At 43.1% G+C, this 25,384-nt stretch overlaps 1 protein-coding gene across 1 annotated transcript in view; it reads left to right on the forward strand.

The window, feature by feature from the left end:
• The first annotated feature begins 1,198 nt into the window (after positions 1-1,198).
• The window catches only part of LOC149284340 (rho GTPase-activating protein 24-like), a 191,348-nt gene continuing 167,162 nt past the window's right edge, over positions 1,199-25,384 (forward strand). Inside the window, exon 1 of the mRNA XM_089496854.1 lies at positions 1,199-1,378. Coding sequence (XP_089352980.1) covers positions 1,199-1,378 — 180 coding nt within the window. The remainder of the gene's footprint in view (positions 1,379-25,384) is intronic.

Below are 25,384 nucleotides of genomic sequence, written 5' to 3' on the forward strand. Positions count from 1 at the left end.
CATCTTTTGACCAGATTTTGAAATGCTTTTGAGCGCTATCTAGTTATTATAGAGTCCTGTCGAGAATTGACAGCAAGCAAGTCTGCAGTAGAGTTTGATAGTATGTTCTGTTAGATTAAAACTTTAATGTTCATTCACTAAAAAGTAAAAATGCTAGTTTACAGCATCATATTCACTAATGCCAATTTGGATGTACACAGGCAAAACAAAGCAAACAATTCGTAGATTCCTTAACCCACAAATTGTTTGCAAGTCGAAACATGTGAGTCACCAAAGCCCCTTCATCCCCGGTCAGATTCTTTAAAAAAAAGTCCTATAAATTAAAACTAAAACAGGAAACATTGATCCACTTATTAATCAGTGGTGTGTGTGTGAAATGACGATTGAAAAACATCTCCCCACGTCATGTGTGATGGGATGGGGCATAATTAAGTAACCTCAGTATAGGGCCCAAAATATGAGGGATGTTACCTTACTATAGGTAGCAAATAGTTAAATAGCTATACCCTATAGGAGACACAGAGCTTAAAGATTAATATTTTCAGTGTTTTGTGGCTCACTACTAAGAAGATATGATGTCCTGGGCACGCTGGTCTCACAGAAGCAATTTCAATATACAAAAATGACCAGGCTAATGAACAGTGTGTATTTTTTTGTTATAAAATAATTTAACAAAAATGAAAATCACAAACAATATCAGTTCAGTATATTGCATTTTATTGTGTAAGTCATGAAAAAATTGCTTTTTTCTTTACAAATTAAAAGTTATTATTTAGAAAATTAGAAAAATTGCAATTGAAGAATCTGGTTATCAATGATAAAGAACGATACACAGAAGAGTTTTGGTTCATTATTTTACAAAGGAGTAAAAAGGAGAAGTTCGTGCAGAAAAAAAGTGACTTTTTTGTTCTTGCCACTACGTAACACACTCTATACCCTGTTCCTTTAAACTGTTCGCCATTCACAGCTGAACCACACATTAAAAAGTAGGTTATATCCCTGCTGACTGCCCCAGGCTGGGATACAAGCTTGAAGAATACACCTCAGACTCTCATGGTACACCTTTTGTTACTGTGAACAATTTATTTTCCTGCAGTGCCTTTATGTAAGGTGTTTTTTCCCTTTCTAGTACAGATAATTTCAGATATTTCTTCTTCACCCTCTTGTTTCTTCACCAGAAAAGTCTATCAGTCTGATAATGGATGACTACAATGTCTCTGCGGAGAGTCCTCAGATTGGCCAAGGCCGGCAGAACGCAATTAAATGTGGATGGCTACGGAAGCAAGGAGGCTTTGTCAAAACCTGGCATACTCGTTGGTTTGTCCTCAAGGGAGACCAGCTCTATTATTTCAAAGACGAAGATGAAATGAAACCTTTGGTGAGTAAACAGAACTTATGAACAGGTTAAACATACAGTAAAAGATTTAAGTAGATAAGAACCCGGAAACCCATATATGTTCTTGTTTACATTTCCAAATACATCTCTTGTGCTCACAGTCAAAGAGAAATACAAAATCACAAAGTGATAAGTGGCGTGCTGAACAAAACAATAAATTAGATATTTTACTGTGATGAAATTATACTTTCACATTGATTGGCTCATGCCCAACATTTTTTCTAAGGTAAGACGCATTTATTCTAAGGAGGGTTTTCTAGCATTCATGGATTTTGAGCATTGACAGAAAATAATCATGAATGGCTTAGATCTACAAAGAATGATCCATGGATTGGCATCCATCGCTTACTTGTTTTTCGAAAAACAATGACAAATGTGTGGTTAAATGTACAGAGACAAAACTTTTAGTATGTTTAACCCCTTAAGGACAATGGGCGGTCCCTAAACCCATTGAAAACCATGCATTTTGAGCCTGTACATGTATGGGCTTAGTCATTAAGGGGTTAATAAAAAGAAAAATATTAAATATATTCAGAATTTTCTTTCCTCTGTATGTTCAGATTCTTACTCATTTGTTCTCACCTTCTATTCTGCCACTGTTCCAACAAGAGAACAATCTTATTCAATCCTGGTGATATGTGGCAACATTAAGTATATTTACTGAGTTTATGCTATATCTTATTAGACTGAATGTTAACAAAAAATGTATATATATGTTATTAAACAAGATAATAGCTACTTGTAATGGCACGAAAACTACATACAAGTTCCAGGATTTTTTGCATAAAGCTACTTTTTTTCTGAAATGCAAAGATTGTTATTTTAATACACTAGAAAAATGCACATTACGTTGTATTTTCTGCAACAAAGAACGTCTGCCGAGTAAAGTTATAAATGATCCCAACTTCTGTAATGTCAGCACAACATGAATGCAGACTTTATTTGTTTTCAATAAATTGCAGAGTTTATCAGAACTGAATAACCTATAAATCTTTTTGGTTATTTTTAGGACTCTAGACCTGATCATGAGTGCCGTACTTACGGCATTGGGTACTGTTTGCCAGTTTTAAAAGGTCATATACAGTATGTGACCACTTTGGTGGAACTTCTGCATAGAAACACAGATAGTTGAAAGACATCTTTTGTGTCATTGCAGCTGAATTGGAGGGATTTCTAGTACGTGTTTTGCAGTTTCCAGGAAGCAATCTGTTACTTGGCATTTTTCTTATGGTAATTTATACACCACACCATAAGGCTGTTTCTATGAATGTCGTGTGTCATACTTCCAGAAAGGCAGTTGACGCACAACAAATTCTCAAACATGCTTTCGGTCCATGCATGGTGTTTTGGTCTAGACGACACAATTCCTTGGCAGCAGAACCCAAAGATAATTTGTGATGTCTTATATTTTAAAGCATTACTAGAAGGCCTGGAAGTCCTTAGGTATGTGGATCTGTCACATTGCCCAAGTTCTACATTTTACACTTCTATAGACCTAATAAGCCTACAGTATGTAATGGAGTTTACAGATTAAAATATGCAATATATGTGCATTAGAAATCCTCCTTACATGCATACAATAGGCGCAACCACCTTAGAGGGATGGTTGAGAGTCTCATACAGCCCCCAATGTACAATCCATATTAAATCACTTTGTAAGTATTTGAAGATGCATTTTTAACCAGTATGGAAAAAAGCTCCCATTATCCAGTTTTGGCTGCTTAAAGCAATGCAAGGGAGTCACTTCAGATTCCTTGGAACTCCTGCTCGAGCTGGTGCTGATGCTGGTGCTAGCTGGTAGTGAGTAAAGTAAACCACTGGAAAGCAGGAGGTACGTTCAGCCGACCTTCTGCAAGGCAAGGAGTTGTGTGGGAGCAAACATATCAAGGACATTCTGCTGAATCCTCCATGCATTTGCAAGGGGGAGAAAATGTCAATTTAAAGGGGATATGGAACTGTCATGCATTAAAGTTTATAAAATGGCTGCAGTGACCCTTTAAATTGCTGCTCTAAGGATACGCTTGATTTCATTTTGTTAAGTTGATGACTGTTGTCGATTAGTTCAACCAGCCTTCATAGATTTAAATGACAAGAGAGAGTGCCGGGGCAGGACTACTAAAACCAATACAATAGTAATATGTAGTTTTTATAAATGAAATGATCTTTTTGAAGCTTTGAAATGCAAGGTCAGATATAGTTAAAAGGGACTGCATACCCTCAGTACTAGTAAGGTATACATCTTTAAAAAGCTCATTCCTTTTTTAAAATGACATACGATTTTGCTTGTTGAAGACATTACCTTTAAGGTCCTCGTGTTTAAAAAGACCTTACTCCCATCACACCTATCACACACATCTCTCCCATCACACCTATCACACAAAACACCTATTACACATCACTCTCATCACACTTAGCACACAAATCACACACACATCGGTCTCTCACATTTGTCATACAAATCAACTCTCCTACCACACAAAGCACCTCACATCTATCACGCATCACTCCTATCACACAAAAGACTTCATACCTATCACACAAAACACCTCACACCTATCACACATCACTCCCATTACAAAAACACCTCATTCAATAACCCTTCACTGGTGAATGTGGCCATTTTCTGTTTCACATGCATAAGCATGGAATGGCAGGCATGAGGGGCTGTAGACTGCTGTGATGTAATACATAGGGTATGGCTTTGTTTTTAGGCAACAGTATTATTTTAGCAAACTTTAAACACATTTAGGACAAGAGGTCCACTAGTTGGAACAGCACCTTTATTGAATGGTACATTTCCTACAAGAGAAATGTGCATTTGCCAATCATTTCCGAAACCATATATTGAGATAATACCTATATATTGAGAAAACATTCCGGCAGCTATGATGTGATATGATGAAAGCACACTGCATTAATGAAGATGCAGAACTTGTTAAAATGGATAACATGCTCCTTTTTGCCTTATTACATTACTTTTGTATTTCCCTTGGGTCTTGGTTTTCAAATAAGACAATCAGTTATTTTTGTCTGCAGACCTGACGTTAAACTGTAAAATGCATTTTTACTTGACAAGCGCATAGTTGAGATTGTGCCCAGGTAGACCGTACCCCGTACCCAAATAATGACACAGACACTTTATTTGGGTGCAAAATATATTGTCCACAGCTTTATTAACATATTTACAATATTTAAAGGTCATTGTCAACCAAGCCACCCCGGTTAAACATAATTAACAGTTTCCTCTTATTAACACTGACAATGACCTCCCATAACAAATAAATTAACCATATAACAATGGCACCAACACATACCAGGTGCCTCCACATTAACCCATTAACACATTAACGACAATAGGGGTATACCAAGACACCCCTACCAGACCGTTTAACCAAATTATAACTATGTAGGGGCATACCGAGACACCCCTACACCACCAATTTAACCAAACCCCCAATGCAGGGGCATACCGAGACATCCCTACACCACCAACTTAACCAAACCACCAATGCAGGGGCATACCGAGACACCCCTACACCACCCCAGGTTCTGAGCCACAGGCCAGCTCGAAACCTACCCAAATAACTTGAACCAAGTCAAATTATTAAACCAAAACATAACAAACCACCGTACTAGGCAATAATCCCCAACTATCCCCGCTACAGGCCAGACCTTGAACCCTCAAGCCGTCTGAGCCCCGCCACACCGAAAAAACAAAGCTTGGGTTAACGCGTCCTGAAAACCCAAATTCAAAAAATCCAGGCCCACATAAGTTAAGTGGACACCATCTTCCCTAAAATAACCAGGCAACAGGGACTCCAACTCCCAATGCCGTATCACCAGGCCACCACATCGCCTAATAAAGCTCGCCATGAGCTTATTCACCTTACCCTTGCACCGAGCAAGGGCAACCGCATCACGAGCATGCCTCCAATGCAGCCTCGGAACTATCTCTGACCATAAAACCAACACCCTGGGAACCAAAGTCTTCAACCTCTCCACATCCCGCTTCATCCGCCAAACTAATTCCCGCTGGGGAACTACATCTAAATCGTTACCTCCCGCATGAAACAAAACAATGTCCAGAACCCCCTCCTCCCGTAAGAGGCGCCAAAGTTCCGCACACACGACATTCCATCCCGCACCACGAAGGCCAATCCAACGTAGCAACAGACGATTCTCCGGAAAGCCCAGTTGTTGACCCGAACTGCGGCTCTCTGACCAGCCCAATATACGTAGGAATGACCCAGGATCCATGCCACCAAACCTGAAAAAACAAAATCAACATTAAACAGAAACCCCCCAGCAAAGCTGAGATCATACCAGACCTTCAGGCCTAACATACGACCTAAATCGTACCGACTCCCAACGGCCCAACTTCTTGACCAGATCATCACCAAAACCCAGACGGGCTGCTTCCGTAGCAGCCCCAATACGAAAAGAGTGAGTACCAAACTGATGCGGATCCAGCCCCGCGCGATCCAAACAAGTACGAAAGATCCGTAAAAATTGATACCGAGACAAAGCCAACCCGTCCTCATGCAGGAGAAAAGGTCCCACCACCTCAGGGCGATGAGCCAAGTATTCAAAACAACCCCGGACCGGACACATCACGGACCCAAGCCATGGATACAATACGACATTGCAGCCTTTCCCAAGCACATCCGCCTTGGACCGCCGAAAACGAATAGACACCATGTCCTCGCTAACCATCACATCAGACCGTTGAAGACCACCACCTCCTGCCCGACTCCTGCTCACCAGCTCCCCAATCCGGAAAGCTCCGAAAAACGCCAGAATGAATGCCAAACCGAACAACCTGGATTCATAAACCGAAAAACACACCAATGGCAAAACATCAAGCACCTTCTGCAACACCTGCACAGAAACCGGGCGCCTAGAGTCACCAACACTAACCCGCCTCCGAAATCCCTTCAAAGCCTGGCGAACCAAAAATTCCTTAGTATGATCCTTCCAACCCTTAAGTTTGAACAAAAACGCCAAGGCTGAACTATTCCTTCCCAAGACCGCAGGGGAAGCCCCCTTCGAAACCAAATCAAACAAAAACCATAACAGCACATCCAGCTGCTCCGCTGCAGTACTCACAGACCCAACGCAGGAAACCATCCTGTCCCATTCGTCCCAGACCTTACCATAAGCAGACCACGTTACCGGCGCCAACGATGCCCTCACGCCTCCAGCAAGCAACTCGTCCTTAATTGCCACATCTCGTCCGGACAGACCAGACCCGAATCCTGAGCCCCGGGCGCCACCTCGCGGAACCGCTATAACATTTAAGAAACCCGGGACATGCTCAGCCCGAAACACCACGTTAAAAGACATACAGAGCAGAACAAATCTTCGTAACAACCGAACCACCGCCATAGATGAAGCCGACAGCCGATTTACCGCGTGAACCACTGCCATATTATCCGAGAAAAACACCACCTTCTTATCACGAAACTAATCGCCCCATAAAGACAAGGCAACCACCAAAGGAAAGAACTCCAAAAACGCTAAATTGCGCATGAGCGGACTGTCCCTCCAAGAATCCGGCCAACGCTCCACGCACCAATAGCCCCGGAAGTACGCCCTGAAACCAATTCTCCCAGAAGCGTCAGTATAAAGCTCCAACTCCTCGGTGGACACCGACTCCCTGCGAAAAAACACTTTACCATTGAAATGTTGCAAAAACACCTCCCAAACCTCCAAATCAGCTCTCATACCCGCCGAAAGCCGTACAAAATGATGCGCCAACTTGACGCCCGAAGTAGCCCTTGACAGACTCCGAATGAAAATCCTGCCCATAGGTATTGCCCGACACGCAAAATTCAAACGACCAATCAAGGATTGTAACTGCCTCAGGGTTACTTTCCGAACACCACGAAACTCGTGAACCACATCCCGAAGCGCCCACAGCTTATCTTGCGGCAGCCTGCATTCACCAGCAACCGAATCGATCTCCAGGCCCAAAAAACTTAAACAGGTAGTGGGACCCTCAGTCTTGTCCGCCGCCAGCGGAACACCAAACGACCCGGTCACCCACTCCAGCATCCGCAACAAGTAACCACACTCCCCAGAGCCCCAAGGACCCACACAAAGAAAGTCATCCAGATAGTGAACCAAAAACCGACTCCCTGCCTCCATCCTGACCACCCATTCAATGAACGAACTGAACTTCTCAAAATAAGAACAAGAGATGGAGCAACCCATAGGGAGACACAAGTCGACAAAATACTGACCCTCAAAAGAACAACCCAAAAAATGATGACAATCAGGGTGAATCGGTAACAAACGAAACGCCGATTCAATATCTGCCTTAGCCATAAGGGCGTTCGGGCCCGCCTTCCTAACCAACTCGACAGCCTGGTCAAATGATGCATAGGAAACGGAACACAGCACTTCGTCAATGTCATCATTCACCGACAAACCCTTCGGGTATGACAGGTGATGAATCAACCTGTACTTCCCAACTTCCTTCTTAGGTACCACCCCCAATGGTGACAAACGTAAATTATCCAGAGGGGAAACAGAAAAGGGGCCCGCTATCCTGCCCAAAGAAACCTCCTTTGCCAACTTGTCCCTCACCACCTCTGGAAACTCCAAAACCGACTTCAAATTCCGACTACAACTTCTAAACTGCCGAACAGAAAAAGGAATGTAAAACCCGTAATGAAAACCCTCAAACAACAACTGTGCCGCTTCACGATTACCGTAACGGCTTAGCCAGGGTAGCATCGCGTTTAACCTCACCGGGGTTAGCCCCAGAGGAAGCGGCCCCGGACCCGGAAGGCGTAGTTCCCGGGACTCCTCCAGATTTTCCCTTCGTAAAACACTTCGCGACACTATGGGCACCCCCACAACCGGAACATTCATGCTTGAACTTGCAAGCAGACCCCTACTTACAATGGCTGTCGTTGAACAGCCAGCAAAAACCTTTCCTGTCGATAGCCGACGAGGAACCGCGCCCGCCCGCGCCGGCCCCCGACTGAAAGGGCTGCGCCTTCTGCGCCATCATAAGCTTCATCCATAATGGCAGGTCCATCTGGTCCCACCGCATACCTGGATTAGCCGACAACCGCTGCCTAAACTGCTCGTCGTATTGCCACCACGCTAGACCCCCGTACGTCCTATACGCTTCCCAGATACCATCCAAGTAGCAGAAGAGGGGGGAGCACAAATTAGGTGACTTCTCCCCAATAACACTAGCCAAAATACAAAAACCCCTCAACCAATTCCCAAACGACTTGGGAATCTTCCTGTAACGCTTTTTCTTTTCCTCCTCCTCCTTCTTAGCATCCTTCTTATCCTCCTCTTTCAAGTCAATAAACTCCTCTAAAGGTAACAAAGAAAATATCTCCACAAAGTCCCCTTTCCAAATGTTATCCTTAACATCCTGCTTAAGATGGACCCCCAGGGGGCCAGCAAAAGAAACATAGGCATTCTGTCTAGCCGAATCAGGAATCCCACCTGTCAACTCTGCCCGCTCGGCACCAACCGAAGTAGCCCCCGTTGCTAAAACCTCACTACTATCCATGCCCTCCACTGCTGGTACAACCACGGCACTGGCCGCTCCCAAGCCGGAGCTAGCCGCAGACCACACCTGACCACAACCAGAACCCACCTGAGACCCCTTCTGCAGAGACCCCAACAAACCCTTCAAACCATCTAACAACTTTTGAGTTTCAACCCTAGTTTTGGACTCACCACCGGAACCTCCGGCCGTAGCTCCTGGCCCCGAGGCTGCATCCTGGCCGCCGCCTTCACGAAGATCCCCCGGCAAGGCCGTACTCCTATCACTCCCAGCCGCCGCCGCAGGACGTCGCTGAGGACCCGGGCCATGAACTCCTTCTGCACTGGAAGACCTAGGAGGAGATAAAAGCCGAGACACCGACAGAGATTCCCCACGAAATGACGGACTCTGCCGAACAGGAATCCGGGACCGAAAGCCACTAACATCCCTAGCATCCCTCCCCGGGCTCCTACTGGGAGACCTAGACCTAATACAAGCCCTACTCAAACCTCTACCAGACGAAACCAGCGCCTCAATGTCATCGCGAAGACCAACATCCTGAGCCTGTCTCCCATAATCAGAAGTGCGGCCACCACAACCCACCTGCCTACCACTAGCCTCCTCAACAAAAAACCCAGCATCCTGCATCATACGCTGCGCCCGGCCCAACGAAGTGGCCGTAAATCCGGAGACGGCACCACGGGACTGCCCGTGGCCCACCGCGTAACTCTGTCGCAAAAACGGCAACACCTTCCCCGCACCGAAGGCCCGAAGAAAACGCTCGGGGGCTGCCACTAACCCTCACCGCTGCAGAAGCCGCCCCCTCATCTTCCGACGAAAACGTCGGGGAATTCCCACCGCTGCGCACCTCAGGGGCAGACGCACCGACAACCACGCTGCCACCTGTCTCGCCCCTCGCAGACCTGACAGCACCCCTCGACCTCCCGGGGCCCGCCGCACTCGGTTCCTCATACCTGCCGACGTAGCCACGACCGCCACCAGCCAGGTCGACCTCCATCCTCTGCTGTTCCGCTAGGGCCCGCTGCAGACCACACGGCGCCCGCGAAGTACCACTCCCACGAACACCAGCTCCGCTCCGGGCTCCTGCACTCTCGTCACGCCGGTCTCCCGAGCGACTTCGGACCCGCCGTCCTCCCGTCGACATCTCCGGGCTCAAACGTTCCGGAGGCCTTGTCTGCCGTACGGGCCGACCCGATGAAGGAACCGTCCCGACGTCCAGTACAGGTGCCAACTGCTCCCTCAGACATCCGGTACCGCGCTCCCGCGTAGCCATTCGAAGCCCCTCCAGAATCTCCTCAATTTCCCGCTCCATCTGAAAAATAAAGCAAAAGCCTCCCCAAACCAAATCGCTCAATACAGAACAACCAGGATTTAGAAAAGCAGTTAAGTGACCGTTTACAAAATGGTTGCCACTTATATACCTTGATAATAACCCCACCCATAACAACTTTGAACCAATTAAATTAAATCACTCCTTTTGCACACCACCTAGCTCTGTCAAGGCCCACTCCGCCTAAGCTGCGCTGCTCCATGGGCTTCATTCTTCTTTTAAATGAAGCACCAGCAATTTGCCGACACTACTAAAGGAAAAATACCGATCTTCTTTTAATGTATTCTGTAAGTAAAAAAAAAAAAGTCTCACATGGGCTTTAAAATATATCAGATATAAATATTCAATAGGAATTACAAGAAAAATGTGTCTATATAATTTAGAATGAAAAAGAACTTGTTTGCTAGTGAGAACACACTGGAGTTTAAAGCATTCCACTCTACGCAAGAGGAGAAAGATTTAATCCATGCTTAAAATGCGCTATGTCAGCATTTAAAAGGGAGAGAGAAATGGATTTTCTGTTATCTGACTATAGGCTTATGTTACCTTCCCGCTTCTCTGAGACATTTGCATTTCATATAGGATAACCCAGTTACAACACTATGTGATTATTCTGTAATGTTGATCTTAGCTGTCCAATGTTGAAAAGGTTGCAACAGCGTTTAGGCACATAAAAATATTTTGAAGATTTGAAACGTACGCTATAGGACTGCCTGGTATTTTATGTCTCATCTTGATACGAAGTCCAGGGCCCCCCTGGAATATAAGGAAAGGGGGAATATGACTGCTGGCCCAGGTCAGGTCATTGGGAGGTCAGGATAACTTTGGCCCTTACTGGATAGTGGGGCGCAACATTGTTGCATGCTAGGGTTTAAAAGTTGAGGGCAAGGGCACTCCTACCTCTTTTCCTGCCTGGAGCCTAAGGTCAGGCATTGACCCTCCCTCCCTCCCATTGTTACTGTACTGTAATTTTCATTCTGCATGTGTTTGGTTCTGCTTCTCTGTGGTTTTCTTTTTAGTCACAGCGCGGAAGATTCCTCCCTTTTTGGTCAGCATGGAAGTGGTGGCATCTGGAAGCTGCGCCCGAATGTGCTTGGGGAGGCGGGTCCAGCGGGTGGCTGATGGCACCCGCTGGGCCAGAACTCTTGGTATCACGTGGTTTGTAACCGCCTGCTGGGCTTAGGCCTGGCAGCTGGCGGGTTGTTATTGGTTTTGTCAATGTTATGTGTTTATGGGGGAACTGTTAATAAAGCTGTGGCCAATGCCATTACCCACACCAGTGAGTCATGTCTTTATTTATGGTGGGTGGGTGAAGGTGTTGGATTCGGTCCGTAGGAGCAGCTGGGCTTAAGCAGTCATGACTTCTAATTAAACTTTTGGAAGGAAGTTGAGACCCTCACAGTACATACGCTACTAGAACTCATATTTTATGACTTTGTATGATAATATAATATAATTTATATTACTTTTTTTTTATAATTTTGATATTTTAAACTTGAGGTTTTTCTGATTTGGCAATCATCAACGACTGTTGCACTAGTGTCTCTTTTCACAGTGATAGTAAAGAAAATATGTGGAAATATTGTACCTGATGAGCAATCTGCATATGCACAAACTTGGTCAGATAAGTACTATATCCAAGTGTTTAGCTGCTCTAACCCTACATGCTCCCTCCGAACCCCACAGGAAATATTGGGAGGTAAAAACCTCATCTTTAAATGGTAACCCTTTGGGCAGCTTACATAACAGCTGTAAATCAAAATAAATCTTGTCATGAGTGGTATATGTTTTCCTTTGGTGCTGCCCTAGGCGTGACCCACCATCTTCACTCCAGGGTTCCTTGATAAGACGTCATGTCCTGGCGCTCCATGTCTTAAAGGCACACAGCGCCAGTTAATGCCATCTGCGGAGGCTCAAGAGGGCAAGGTGACTGTCATATAACATAAATAGTACCATGATTGCGCAAGAATAAATGCTTTCAAATATGTTTTTCTCAAGAAAAGGAAGTGGATTTACTGGAAAGAAAACATTTTATATTACGGTTCCCTTTTAAGATTAGTATTACGGCTATTCATATCAAGGCAGGAGCTAGGTTTTAAATATCAAGGTCTTTGGAACAGTCAAACCCTTATTGAGAAGTCAGGCGTTTAATGAGTTTTAATAGCAAGAAAGGTCTGTGTAAATGAAGTCTGGTAGAAGCTGGAAAGAGCATTGAATACATCAAACAAGGAAGTACTAAACTACTATACCATGTTAAAAGAAGCATGTCCTTTATAAAGAACAAAAATTGAAATTAATACCAGACTTTAACAATGTCCTGCTCTTTTACAGCAAGGGCATAGTTCTTCTAACTGGGCGTAAATGAATTATATGTTGTAAAAATAGGGGTACCAGGGGTTAGTATAGGGTTTTTTCAATTCTTGACAGCATTTATTGTTTTTTTGTATTTTTTTTAAAGAAGCAAATAAAGGTCTTTAAATGGGATGAAAAGGTCAAACATATGTTTTCTCCAACAAATTTTATTTTCATACTGTAGCATTATCCATCTATTAAGAGATTGCAAACAGCACGGTTTTGTGAAGGACAGATCATGTCAGACCAATTTAATTGGATTTTATGATGTTGTGAGTAAATGTATAGATCAGGGTGTTGCTGTAGATGTTGTCTATTTAGATTTTGCAGAAGCATTTGATACTGTTCCACACCAGCGGTTATTGTATAAGCTAGGACAAATCGGTCTTGGAGAAAAGGCCTGTGTTTGGATTAGCTTAGTGACAGGGTGCAAAGAGTTGTTGTTAATTGTAAATTCTCAAGCTGGACAATTTTGGTAAGTGGGGTGCCTCAAGGTGTGTCTTGGGTTCAGTTCTTTTGAACTTTTTATTAATGATCTTGCAATAGATATTGGAAGTCACTTGTCTGTGTTTGCTGATGACACAAAATTAGGTAAGATTATAATGTCTGACCAGGATGTAGCTTCTCTTCAGCCTCCGTGGACCCTATCTCATTGGCAGAGATAGGGGAGGTGGAGAGAAAGGCTGGCAATGCCTTAGGGGAATTACATAGGTGAGGACACAGGTGTGGGCAGGAACACCTAGGAGCCAGACGGAGAGGCTCTACCTGTGGACCAATATAAAAACCCTGCACACCCTTCCATCAGTGCTTAGTTATTGAGCCTTCTTGTTAGCTTTGCTCTGCTCAGACCCAGTCCCTTCCGTGTTTAGCCTATGCTACTTGATTGAACTCCCGGCATCCGACTTTGGAATCGTTTTCTGGACTTTGTGTTTGTCTCCTATCCTGACCCGGCTCGTTACCCGTTGTTGCACCATTGCCGCTTGCCCTGATCCTGGTTTGCCTCTTGGACTTCGCTTCAGAATCTGGCCTCCTGTTTGACCACCCTGCTCCATGCTCCCAACCAGTCCTGCTTCAACCTGACAGATACCAAAAATAAGCATGTAACTTACACTGCATTGCATTGGGAAAAGCAGAAAATAAGAAGGACAGTGCAGTGGTTGCAAAGCCAGTAAGGTATTGGCATGCATAAACAGAACTATTAAATCAAAAGATGAAAATTTAATTTTACTTTTTTATAAAGCAATGGTTAGGCGTCACCTTGAATATTCAGTGTAATTTTGGGCACCAGTTTTTAAGGATGATGTTCTAGAGCTGGAGAAAGTTAATTAGAGGAATGGAGAATTTTAGTTAGGAAGAAAGACTAGAAAAACTGAACTTGGTTTTACTTGAAAAGAGACATTTAAGAGGGGATCTGATCACATTGTACAAATACATACAAAGTCAGTATAAACAGCTCTCTAGTGATCTATTCACCAAGAGGTCTCTACAAAAGACACAGGGTCATCATTTGAGGAAAGGAGATTTCAGCATCAGCATAGGAAAGGGTTCTTCACAGTAAGAACAATAAGAATTTGTAATTGCCCCAAGTAGGGTTTTTTGGCCTTCTTTTGGATTAACTTTAGAACTTTAGAAAAGGGTATATGTGAAAGGTTGAACTCGATGGACTGAATTCTTTTTTTAACCTACTATACCAGGGGTGTCCAAGTTTTTTCTGCAGTGGGCCACCTCATCAGAAATGTAATATGGCTTTTTAGCTTTATAATACATATTAAAACTTATGCATATTAATTTGGCGATAATGAACAAAAGCAGTGGACAAACAGTTTTTTGATCAAGTTCTATATGTATATACTTCTATCAATACTGAATTACTGAAGGACAGGCTCTGCCACACCAACACCTAAACACACACGCCAGGACAGGTTCTGCCACACTGACACCCACACATACAACAGGGCAGGCTCTGCCACACCGACCCCCAAATACCGTATTTGCTTGATTATAAGACGACCCCCCAAAATCTGAATATTAATTTAGGAAAAAAAAAAGCCTGAATATAAGACGACCCTATAGGAAAAAAGTTTTACTAGTTAATGTTAATTCATGTAAACTATGTAAACAATTTTTTTTAATAAAAGCTATGATTGAGAAAAATATATTTTTTTGTTTTTATTTCCTTTTATTTTCCAACCTGCCCCCCAGTTATGCACATCTACCCCCAGGCTTGCCACTCCTATATGGCACTGTGGCCTACGATATGCCTTTTAACCCTCTAAATGCCACTGTGCCCCATGATGTGCCTTTTAACCCTCTATATGCCACTGTGCCCCATGATATGCCTTTTGACCCCCTATCTGCCACTCTGCCTCCAGAAATGCCTTATACCCCTATATGCCACTCTAGCATTTAGGGGGTTAAATAGCATATTATGGGGCAGAGTGGCATATAGGAAGGTATAAGGCATTTCAGGAAGCAGAGTGGTATATAGAGGGTTAAAAGGCATTTCTGGAGGCAGAGTGGCATTAAGGGGGTTAAAAGGCATTTCATAAAGCACTCTGCCTACAGAAATGCCCTATGGCCCCATTTAACACTCACCCCACCACACACACACACAATTATCGGTGCTTCCGACTCCCTGCTGTGTAGTCGGGGCAGCGGGTTGACGTCTACGTGATTCGCGTAGGCAACGCCCGCTGCAGCCGGAAGGAGGTGCGATTAGCGGCAGGGGTTGTCTGTGTCCATCGCGCAGACCTTCCCTGGCTGTCAGAGATCAGATTTCCTCGCACCGGTGCGGGGAATTCTCTCTGACAGTCGGGGAAGGTCTGCGTGATGGACGCAGACAACGCGAATCGCGTAGACGTCAACCCGCTGCCCCGGCTACACAGCAGGGAGTCAGAAGCATCGGTAAGTGTGTGTGGGGGTTGAGTGTTAAATGGGGGGATAAGACAGGAGGATCCAGGTCCCCTGCAGCGGTGCAGGGTATCTGGATCTTAGTCTCATTAGAAAGCATTTGCTCTGAAAAAAACCTCGTCTTATAATCGAGCAAATACGGTACACACACACACCAGGACAGGCTCTGCCACACTGACCCCCAAATACACACACACCAGGACAGGCTCTGCCACACCAACACCCAAACACACACACACCAAGAAAGGCTCTGCCGCACTGACACCCAAACACACACACACCAGGACAGGCTCTGCCACACCGACACCCGCTTTGTTGTGTTTGCCCCCTTGTGTATTGATGCCCCAGCCATGCCCCCTTTATTATTAATGTACTCCCCTCCTCCGCCACACCCTTGATAATTGCCCCATGTGCATTTGTGCCCCCAGCCAGGTCCCTTTGTGCATTTATGTCCCCACACCCTTGTGTATTGATTTTTATGTAATGCCCCCAGCCAGCCTCCCTTCCTTGTGTATTGACGTCCCACCCCCTTTTGTACTGGTTACTGTAATGCCCCCATACCCATGTGCATTGTAAACAGCCACCCACCCACCGCTTTTTGTATTGATTTATATGTGATGCCCCAACCACCCTGTTGTGTGCTTATAACCCTTATAACCCCCTTTTTGTATTATTAAATTGTTGCTCCATTTGAATATGGGCCCCCTTCTACCTATCAGCCCAAGTATTTTTTTTAAAATAGTTACTTTTTTGCTGGCTTCTTCCCCTGCAGACTTTGCACGCCCCTGTACTACAGCTCTGTTCAGTTCTGAATCATTACCTAACTACCTAGGTACTTAATTATCCACAAGCCTTTTTAATTAAACTAAAGGTCTCCTTCATATTATGAATTCATCATTCCTGTTTTGATTTAAGAAAGTTAGGTATCGTAAAAGCCAAACAAGAATATAAAGAGAGTCATGGAAATAAATGGTCCTTCCGCCCTCCATCATTGTGAATTCACCTTTTTCATCCCATTTATTAGAATGCTACATATATTGGTGTCAGTCCAGGATTCTTAACCCCTTTGGACAATTAGCCTGTCTCCACACAATCCAGTTACTGTGGTACACCACAGCTGTTAAAGCTCCCATAAAGGTAGCTAAAATAATGAAATCCTGATTTTTCTAAGTTGAAAGTTAGGAAGTAAGACATAGAAACATAGAAAGTGACGGCAGATAGGAACCAGTAGGCCCATCCAGTCTGCCCAACCTCTGAGTACTTTCCTTTAGTACTTGCCCTTATCCTATATCTAGCTTGGCCTTATGCCTATCCCATGCTTGCTTAAATGACTTTACTGTATTAACATCTACCACTTCTGCTGGGAGGCTATTCCATGCGTCCACTACCCTTTCAGTAAAGTAATATTTTCTGATGTTACCATTAAACCTTTGCCCCTCTAGTTTATGCTTGTGTCCTCTTTTTGTGGTAGTATTTCTCCTTTTAAATAAACTCTCTTCCTTTACCTTGTTGATTCCCTTTAAGTATTTAAATGTTTCTATCATATCCCCCCTGTCCCGTCTTTTTTCCAGGCTATATAGGTTAAGATCCTTTAACCTGTCCTGGTAAGGTTTATCTTGTAATCCATAAACCATTTTAGTAGCCCTTCTCTGCACTTTCTCCAACATTTCTATATCCTTCTGGAGATATGGTCTCCAGTACTGTACACAATACTCCAAGTGAGGTCTCACCAGTGATCTGTACAACGGCATGAGCACTTCCCTCTTTCTACTGCTAATACCTCTCGCTATACAACCAAGCATTCTGCTAGCATTTCCTGCTGCTCTATTGCATTGTCTACCTACCTTTAAATCCTCGGAAATAATTACCCCTAAATCCCTTTCCTCGCACGTTGAGGTTAGGACAGTACCAAATATTCTATACTCTGCCCTTGGGTTTTTATGCTCCAGGTGCATTACTTTGCATTTATCTACATTAAATGCCAATTGCCACAGCTCTGACCATTTTCCAGTTTTCCTAGATCGTTTGCCATTTTGCTTCTTCCTCCAGGAACATCAACCCTGTTGCAAATTTTTGTGTCATCAGCAAATAAACATACCTTTCCATCAAGTCCATCTGCAATATCACTAATAAAAATATTAAAGAGAATGGGTCCAAGTACAGATCCCTGAGGTAACAAGACCTTGTTCTGAATATACGCCATTCACTACAACCCTCTGTTGTCTGTCATTCAGCCACTCCTTAATCCATTCAACAACATTGGGATCTAAACCCAGAGATTGCAGTTTATTTATAAGTCTTCTATGTGGGACAGTGTCAAAGGCCTTACTGAAATCCAGATACGCAATGTCTACTGCACCGCCTTGATCAATTACTTTAGTAAGACATTGCATCTTTCCTGAAAAAATATCTCTGATCAAAAAACAATGCCTTATACCCCCTGTATGCCACTCTGTCCCCCAGATGTGCCTTATACCCCCTATATGCCACTCTGCCTCCCTGATATTCCACTCTGCCCCCCTTAATGCCACCCTGCTCCCCTGATTTGCCTTATACCCCCTATTTACCACTCTGCCCCCTCATATATGCCTTTTGGGGTGGGCAGTCGGTGACTGCTGCCGGGGCTTCTATGACTGAGCGGAAGGTCACGCCGGTGCTCCGTCATAGAAGGTCCGGCGGAAGTCTCAAGTAGCAGCGGAGGTTGTCTGCATGCATTGTGCAAACGTCCACCGGCTGCCAGAGAGGAGGATCCAGGTCCACTGCAGCCCTGCGGGGGATCTGGATCTTAGTCTTATAGTCAGACCTCTGGAAAAAAAAACCTTGTCTTATAATCGAGCAAATATGGTACTTTGTTAAACTTGGATGTATATGCTTTGTTAAACTTTTTGCACATGTAATCAAACCACTAATTTCAGCTAAGCAGAAACTGACACAGACTATCACAGTGTCATTTCTTTTTGGTGGAGGTGTGGAGCAGAGCCCTGAGCGGGACTGTTTTTTTAATCTCGTCCGCTCCCACTGAATTTCTGACAATTACTACACACTCCAGCAATGTGTGTGTTCCACTCAGAGCCGGCCTTAGGCGTTGTGGCGCCCTGTGCGGACTACTCCTCTGGCGCCCCCCCTCACTACCCGCCCTCTTTGCCCCTTCAAACTACCCGCCCTCTCTGCCCCTTCAAACTACCCCCCCATGCCCCTTCAAATTACCGCCCCTCAAACTACCCCTTCAAACTACCCCTCCCCTCTGCCCCTTCAAACTACCCCCCCTGCCCCTTCAAACTACACCCCCCCTCTGCCCCTTCAAACTACACCCCCCCTCTGCCCCTTCAAACTACACCCCCCCTCTGCCCCTTCAAACTACACCCCCCCCCTCTGCCCCTTCAAACTACACCCCCCCCACTTACCTTGTTGCCGGAGTCCTGCGGTGAGAGCGGGAGGCATCCGTCTTCTCGCTCTGCCGCGGTGCCGGCATTTCATGTTGAGAGCCGGAATAGTCCGGCGCTCAACATGAGATGCCGGCACAGCGACGGATTCACGGAGAGTAAGGGGCGCCGAGCGGTTGCCGAGAACTTCACGAGCAACCGCTCGGCGCCCCTTACCGGGACTTAGATTTAAGCATCGTTTTTTTTTTAAACTTTATTTAACATGAATGATGTTAAATAAAGTTTTAAAAAAAAACACACACAAAAAAAACGATGCTTTAATCTAAGTCCCGGTCAGGCGCCCCTGCAACCATGGCGCCCTGTGCGGTCGCACAGGTCGCACACCCCTAAGGCCGGCCCTGGTTCCACTCCCGCAACATATGTATCCAATCCCGCCCACTCCCGCAATGTGAGTGTTCCACTCCCGCTACTGCAACAAATGTGGTCAAATCCCGCCCACCCCCTTACGTAATCCGCAGATTTCCGCCACTTCACGTTACTCCGCTGGGTTCCTGGGCGGAACAAGAGAAGAGCCGCTTTGTGGGGGCAACGCGAAGGCAGCCTTGCGGGAGTGCGTGGGATTACCGGGACCTGCAGGTACATTGTCTGACCGCCCGCAACACCCGACAAACCACCCACGCCCTCAAGCTTTCTGACCCAATGCAGTCCTCTAGTGTGGAGAGTAAATCTTAGCATATGTACAAAACAAGGCATTAACTAGATTTTCACATAAATGTATTAAAACTAGATATAGCTTCTGTTTTTTGTTTTCCATTTAAGAGGATTGCTTTGGAGACATATACTTTAAAATGTCATGGAAGCAATTTACTTAAGATTTCTTCCACAAATTAGGTCCCACTAAAAAACCCTGATTCATGTTCAACAACATTCCCTGGGTAGAATAATATCTCACATGCATATATTTTGTAAAAATTTTATAAGGGAGCAAAATGCTCTCTTATACACTACACAATTTTTTTCGTATTTTTCAAGTTTGAATCGGGGCAAGAAAGTTTTGTCAATGTATATTTCTTGTGGGAGGGGCGTAAGGTGTATGGGCACCTATTTTTTTTTTATTAATCTATTTTTATTCTTACTTTCTGCACTCTTTTTGACTGGAGATGCCTTTGAGGTGTTTGAAAACCTCAGGGATCACTCAGAACTGGATGGCCCCCTTGTGATGTCATGGTGACTTCTCTGAAGTCTGTTTTATTATTTTTGAATTTTATTTCATTTTTCTGTATTTTTTTACTATTTTTAAAATACTTTAATTTGTAATTTTTTTTAAGTGTTTCTCCCTCTTTTCACTTGAATTCCCTCATAGAGAGATCAGCAACCAGGGCTCCATTGAAGTGTATATAACTATCAAAGATCGGTTTTTAAAAGAAAAACACATCTATTTTATGTCTGAGCAATATAACATTTACCATATGCCTAACTGTTTTAGGAATGTTTACAGACTGAATTTTGTTATACTTTTGTTACTTTGTGTGCTTTTTTTCTGAACACAGGCACAGAATGATGGATAACCCTAATTTCTTTCTCAAATACAAAGTAATCCATTACAAGCCTTGACGTTTTTATGTGCTCACAAGTTAACCATTTAGGTTGCAAAGGGGTGGGTAATCTACCGTGATGTCATTGCAGAAAATAGACGTGCTGTGATGTGTGTCATGCTAACTCAAGGAGGCAACCTAAAGTGTGATCCTTATGTTCTTCTAACACTTCTTAACTCTGTATCCCAGCTCTGTATCTTCAGGAGTGCACCAGACTTAATTTTAGTGTAATATGGAATTGCTCTTTGTATGTTTATCCTTGGACAAAGGAATCACGTGACTTCCAATGTATCACTGCCTTTTGGTTGTTTTTTTATTCCCAACATATAATATCCTTTAGTTTAATTATGATCAAAACCTTAATTTCGATTCTTGATTTACCATTACATAAGTTATGGTGGGTAAAGGTGATGGAAACCCTTCCACTTAAATTTAAGGGGTAGTAGAAGCATAATTAAAGATTCATCTACAGACACCAGACAAGCCAGAAGGCTTGTTTTTCCCTCAGAAATCTCATGATGCTGCCACAACCACAAGGGATTCTGGGTAGCCGCATGCCAATAAGCGGATATAGAAGCAAAGGTGATAATTGTTACCCTTATTTGCATGCGCCTCCAACACCATACACTTATTCATACATACACATAGCTACTCCAACACTATGCATATACACCTATAAATGTACTTGCATACATGCACATGCACACTCTAACACATTACATGTACATGCACATGCACACTCTCTGATAATCCATGCAGCTCACACACGTTCCCCTTCCTCAGTCTCCCTCTTACATTTTTAGCTCTAAATTGTTTCACAAGAGCTACTGCAATGTTTTAACCTACCTGTGCAAGTAATTTCTCTATTTTAAAAACTTTGTTTTCAGTGGTTTATTTAAGTTAGTTTGAAAACAGTTAATTTCATATAAAGATATATTTTTTTTTGCATTATACGAACTGTACTGGTGCTCTCAGTTGGTCTTACATGATGTTATGGACCACACTGATATTAGGAACTATGTGTTTTCATATGTATGTTTTCATAAGACTAATGTGTTTTTCAAATATACTTTAAAATATAAAGTTGGTCCCTATTTTAAACAAAAATATTGGGGCCAGAACCAGACATGTGCAGTGTGACCAGAAATGGCACCATGAAATATAGGGCTGGTATTCAGTTATTTTCAATGCTGGTTTTAACTCCCAGTCCAGACCTGTTTACGTTTTGTAGGAGCCAAGAAAACATATTGGTGTTGTTTTCTCTTTGTCTTAATTACCACTCCACTCCTTCCCAGATTACTCTCACATTTCCATTCTCTCTAAAAGTCCTTTTTATCTATTACCCATTCCATCTATTAATTTTTTCTCTTTCTACCTCCTGTCTTTAGTTTCTCTTTACTTTTTACCTAATTATTGTGACTTAAAATGCCAAGAAAAATTGTACAAGATGTATCAGTTCTGCAAAGCTATTGAACCTCTAAATCAGAAGTACCTAATTACAGTGAATGAACATGTCGGTATGAATCTCAGACTCCGAGGGCCATAGTCCTGCTAAAATCTTTACACTTCTCCAGTTAGTATACTCCAAATTTTATCAATATCATAACCATACCTGTGGACTCTCTAGGTTTGGCCCTTCCTGTTAACTGCTGCTTGCCTGGGTCTCTAGTTTTACTAGGGAGTAGGTTAAGAATACAGATGGTGGTAGACAAGTAATAACCAGCAGGTGGCCTCCATCATATAGTCCCTGTAGTCTGTTCTAGCCCTGGAGAAATTTCAGAGTATAATTGCATTCATCGAAATGCATCACATTCTAACAGGCTGAACATCCTTTTTAAAATGGCTTGATACCAGAATATGCGTAATATGAGACAATTTATGCGCATTATGAAATTAGTTACTTAGCTGCTTACATTTTGTTATTGTGTACATACAATTGTCTATTGACATGTATTTCTACATTAATATGAGGCTATTGAACTTTGTTCCTGCATAGTATTTTTGAGAAAAAAACAAAAAACTAATATATTATTAATCTCCTAGTATTTCAAGAATGTCATTATTAAACAGTTTTTTTGCAATTCCATGTGAGGCAAATCACTGGAACGATGCACTACTTTTGCACCACAGTTTTATAAGGAAATGGCCGTATAATTTAACATGTGGACATGTCAAAAAGCACTAATCTCTGATTCTACTTTAAGTAGATGCCCCTTCCACCTGTCCTCACTCAAATAAAGCCTGGATGAGGCACTTATTACTACATGGAGCTTGATGTCCAATGTAGGTCCCTCAGCGAGACATATTGCGAAGAGATAGATAACAGTGATTTATGGCAAACTGTATTTACATTGCAAATACAACACCAATCAGCCGTAACATTATAACCACTGACAGGTGAAGTGAATAACACTAATAATCTTGTTATCATGGCACCTGTCAGTGGGTGGGATATATCAGGTAGCAAATGAACATTTCATCCTCGAAGTTCATGTGTTCATGATGGGCAAGCATAAGGATCTGAATAACTGACAAAGGCCACATTGTGATGGCTAGATAACTGGATCAGACTATCTCTAAAACTGCAGCTGTCGTGGGGTGTTCGGGCGGCCAAGGCTCATTGATACACCTGGGGGCCAAAAGCTGGCCAGTGTGGTCAATTCCAACAGTCGAGCTACTTTATCTTGAAAACGTTAATGCTGGTTCTGATAGAAAGGTGTCAGGACACACATATTGTTGCATATGGGGCTACATGCTGACCCCTGTCTACTGCTGAAAGCGCCTACAATGGGCACGTAAGCATAAGAACTGGACCACGGAGCAATGGAAGATGGTGGCCTGGTCTGATGAATCACGTTTTCTTTTACAACATGTGGATGGCCAGGTGCGTGTGCTTCACTTACCTGGAGAACACATGGCACCAGGATGCATCCATGGAGGCCCCACCTCATATCTGCTGCTAGCATCTTTTTGCCAGACACCACAGCACACCTTCAGAGGTCTAGTGGAGTCAATGCCTCAACGGGTCAGGGCTATTTTGGCAGCAAAAGCATATCCTATAACTACCCAATATTAGGCAGGTGGTCATAATGTTATGGCTGATTGGTGTATAGCTGCATGCATTTTGCCACTTATAGATCATTATCATTTGTTTAACATCGTTTGTGAAGTAGCTTGTCTGCATGGTCAAGATCCATATGCCCGGTGTGAATCTGATGCCTTTCCTTCATGCAATTCCTCTATAACCTAAAGGGAAAAATGCTGATGGATACCTTTTATAACTATCTATGATTTTGTTAGGTAGAGGGAATGACGGCTTGCTATGTTGATATATTTGTCCAAAATGCACATGTGCACTAGACAGTAAGAATGTGACATGGGATGTGTTAAGTCAGGTTAGATAAATTCATGTTAATGTTTAAAAGTGTAGCTACATTATTTGGACTATATATAATGCTACAGTACATGCATTGGAATTTAAATTGGCTAAATTATCACTGGTGTATGTATTCTTGCTTTTCTGTGCATGTGCAGGATGCATATTTCAACTTTCTTTGGTGCTTAGAATTTCTTTTGACGTGTCTTGTGGATTCTAGACAACGTTCTTTGTGGTCTGGAATGTATGTCTGAGAATTTTTTCATTTAAGCCATGCTAGTACTATACGCTCTGCAAAAAAATTTTCTATCGATTTCAAAGTAGTTATTCTTAGTGGTTGCAGTTTAGAATCCACACCTGCAATTTCGGGTCCTGCAGTCAGGTCCTTGAATTGCAAAAAATGCATCTTCACCTACCGTTGCCACCAACTGAGGTTTCGATGGACCGTTAAATTGAGCCCAGGGTATGTAAACTGCACCGTACAGTATAGCATTTGACAGCTGAATAAACACAAGAAAGGAAGATTGTTGTTTATGATTCAATATCTTATACACACAAAGCACATCATATAAAATAGTAGAAGTGGGAAATGTAACTGGTTTAAACAGTGTACTAATCAGAAGGACACTGAAGGATGCATGGGATGTTTACTTCTACTTTAGGTAAGCAAAATGTGAAGGATTTCCTGCTTAAAAGTATGAGGTTTCTTATCTAGTTTGATAAGGGAGCCTTGCTTCATAAACACTCCTGACTGCCTGCACATTCTGGAATGTGCAGGTTTAAGGCAGGTTTTTTTTTTCTTAAAAGCAGAGATACTTAGCCTCATACTTATGTGCATTTTGTTGAAGGACCCAGGAGAAAAAGAGTAGTCAAGATATGGGCATTGGTGCTTACTGTGTCTACAGAGTGACTAACCATACCTGACGAGGTCAGTGAAGGTGGAAATTTGTCGTTTTGGATAATATGTTAGTTTCTTCTGCTAAGAAACCTTGGCTTTTTTAGTCTTGGGCTAAATATCGGGATCAGTCTGATACAATGGTGAAATTTTTTGCTCCGTAAAGCACAGATTAAGTATACAAAGTTTGCACATTCAAATTAGTTTTTTTTAAAACATGAAACTAATGTCTACATGTCTTTATTTATTACATTTTCTTTACTGGGGAGGGACATTTAGAGTGAGGGGGTCAGGTTGTTTTACCTGAATGCCAGCCTGCTGATCTCACAACAGGGACCATACAACCACCATTATACTTTTTTTATACCATTGTTGGATACCAATTTAGCAGATTAGATCTTCATTTGAGTAGATATTCATTTTTAAGATATTGATCAGTCACAGATGCTATCTCTATAGTTCAGTATATTAAAGATTTCCTCTTTAATATACATCATTTATAAGTTGGGCTTTATGGGGCATTATGTCCCTCTAATGTTAACATCTGATATTAAAGATTAGTTTTTTGGTTATATGTTAAATAGCGAAATCCCAAATATCAGAAAGGACTATG

Source organism: Sceloporus occidentalis, unplaced genomic scaffold (assembly GCF_023333645.1).
Source record: "Sceloporus occidentalis isolate IW3139 unplaced genomic scaffold, rSceOcc1.0.p SCAF_95, whole genome shotgun sequence".
Taxonomy (NCBI): domain Eukaryota; kingdom Metazoa; phylum Chordata; class Lepidosauria; order Squamata; family Phrynosomatidae; genus Sceloporus; species Sceloporus occidentalis.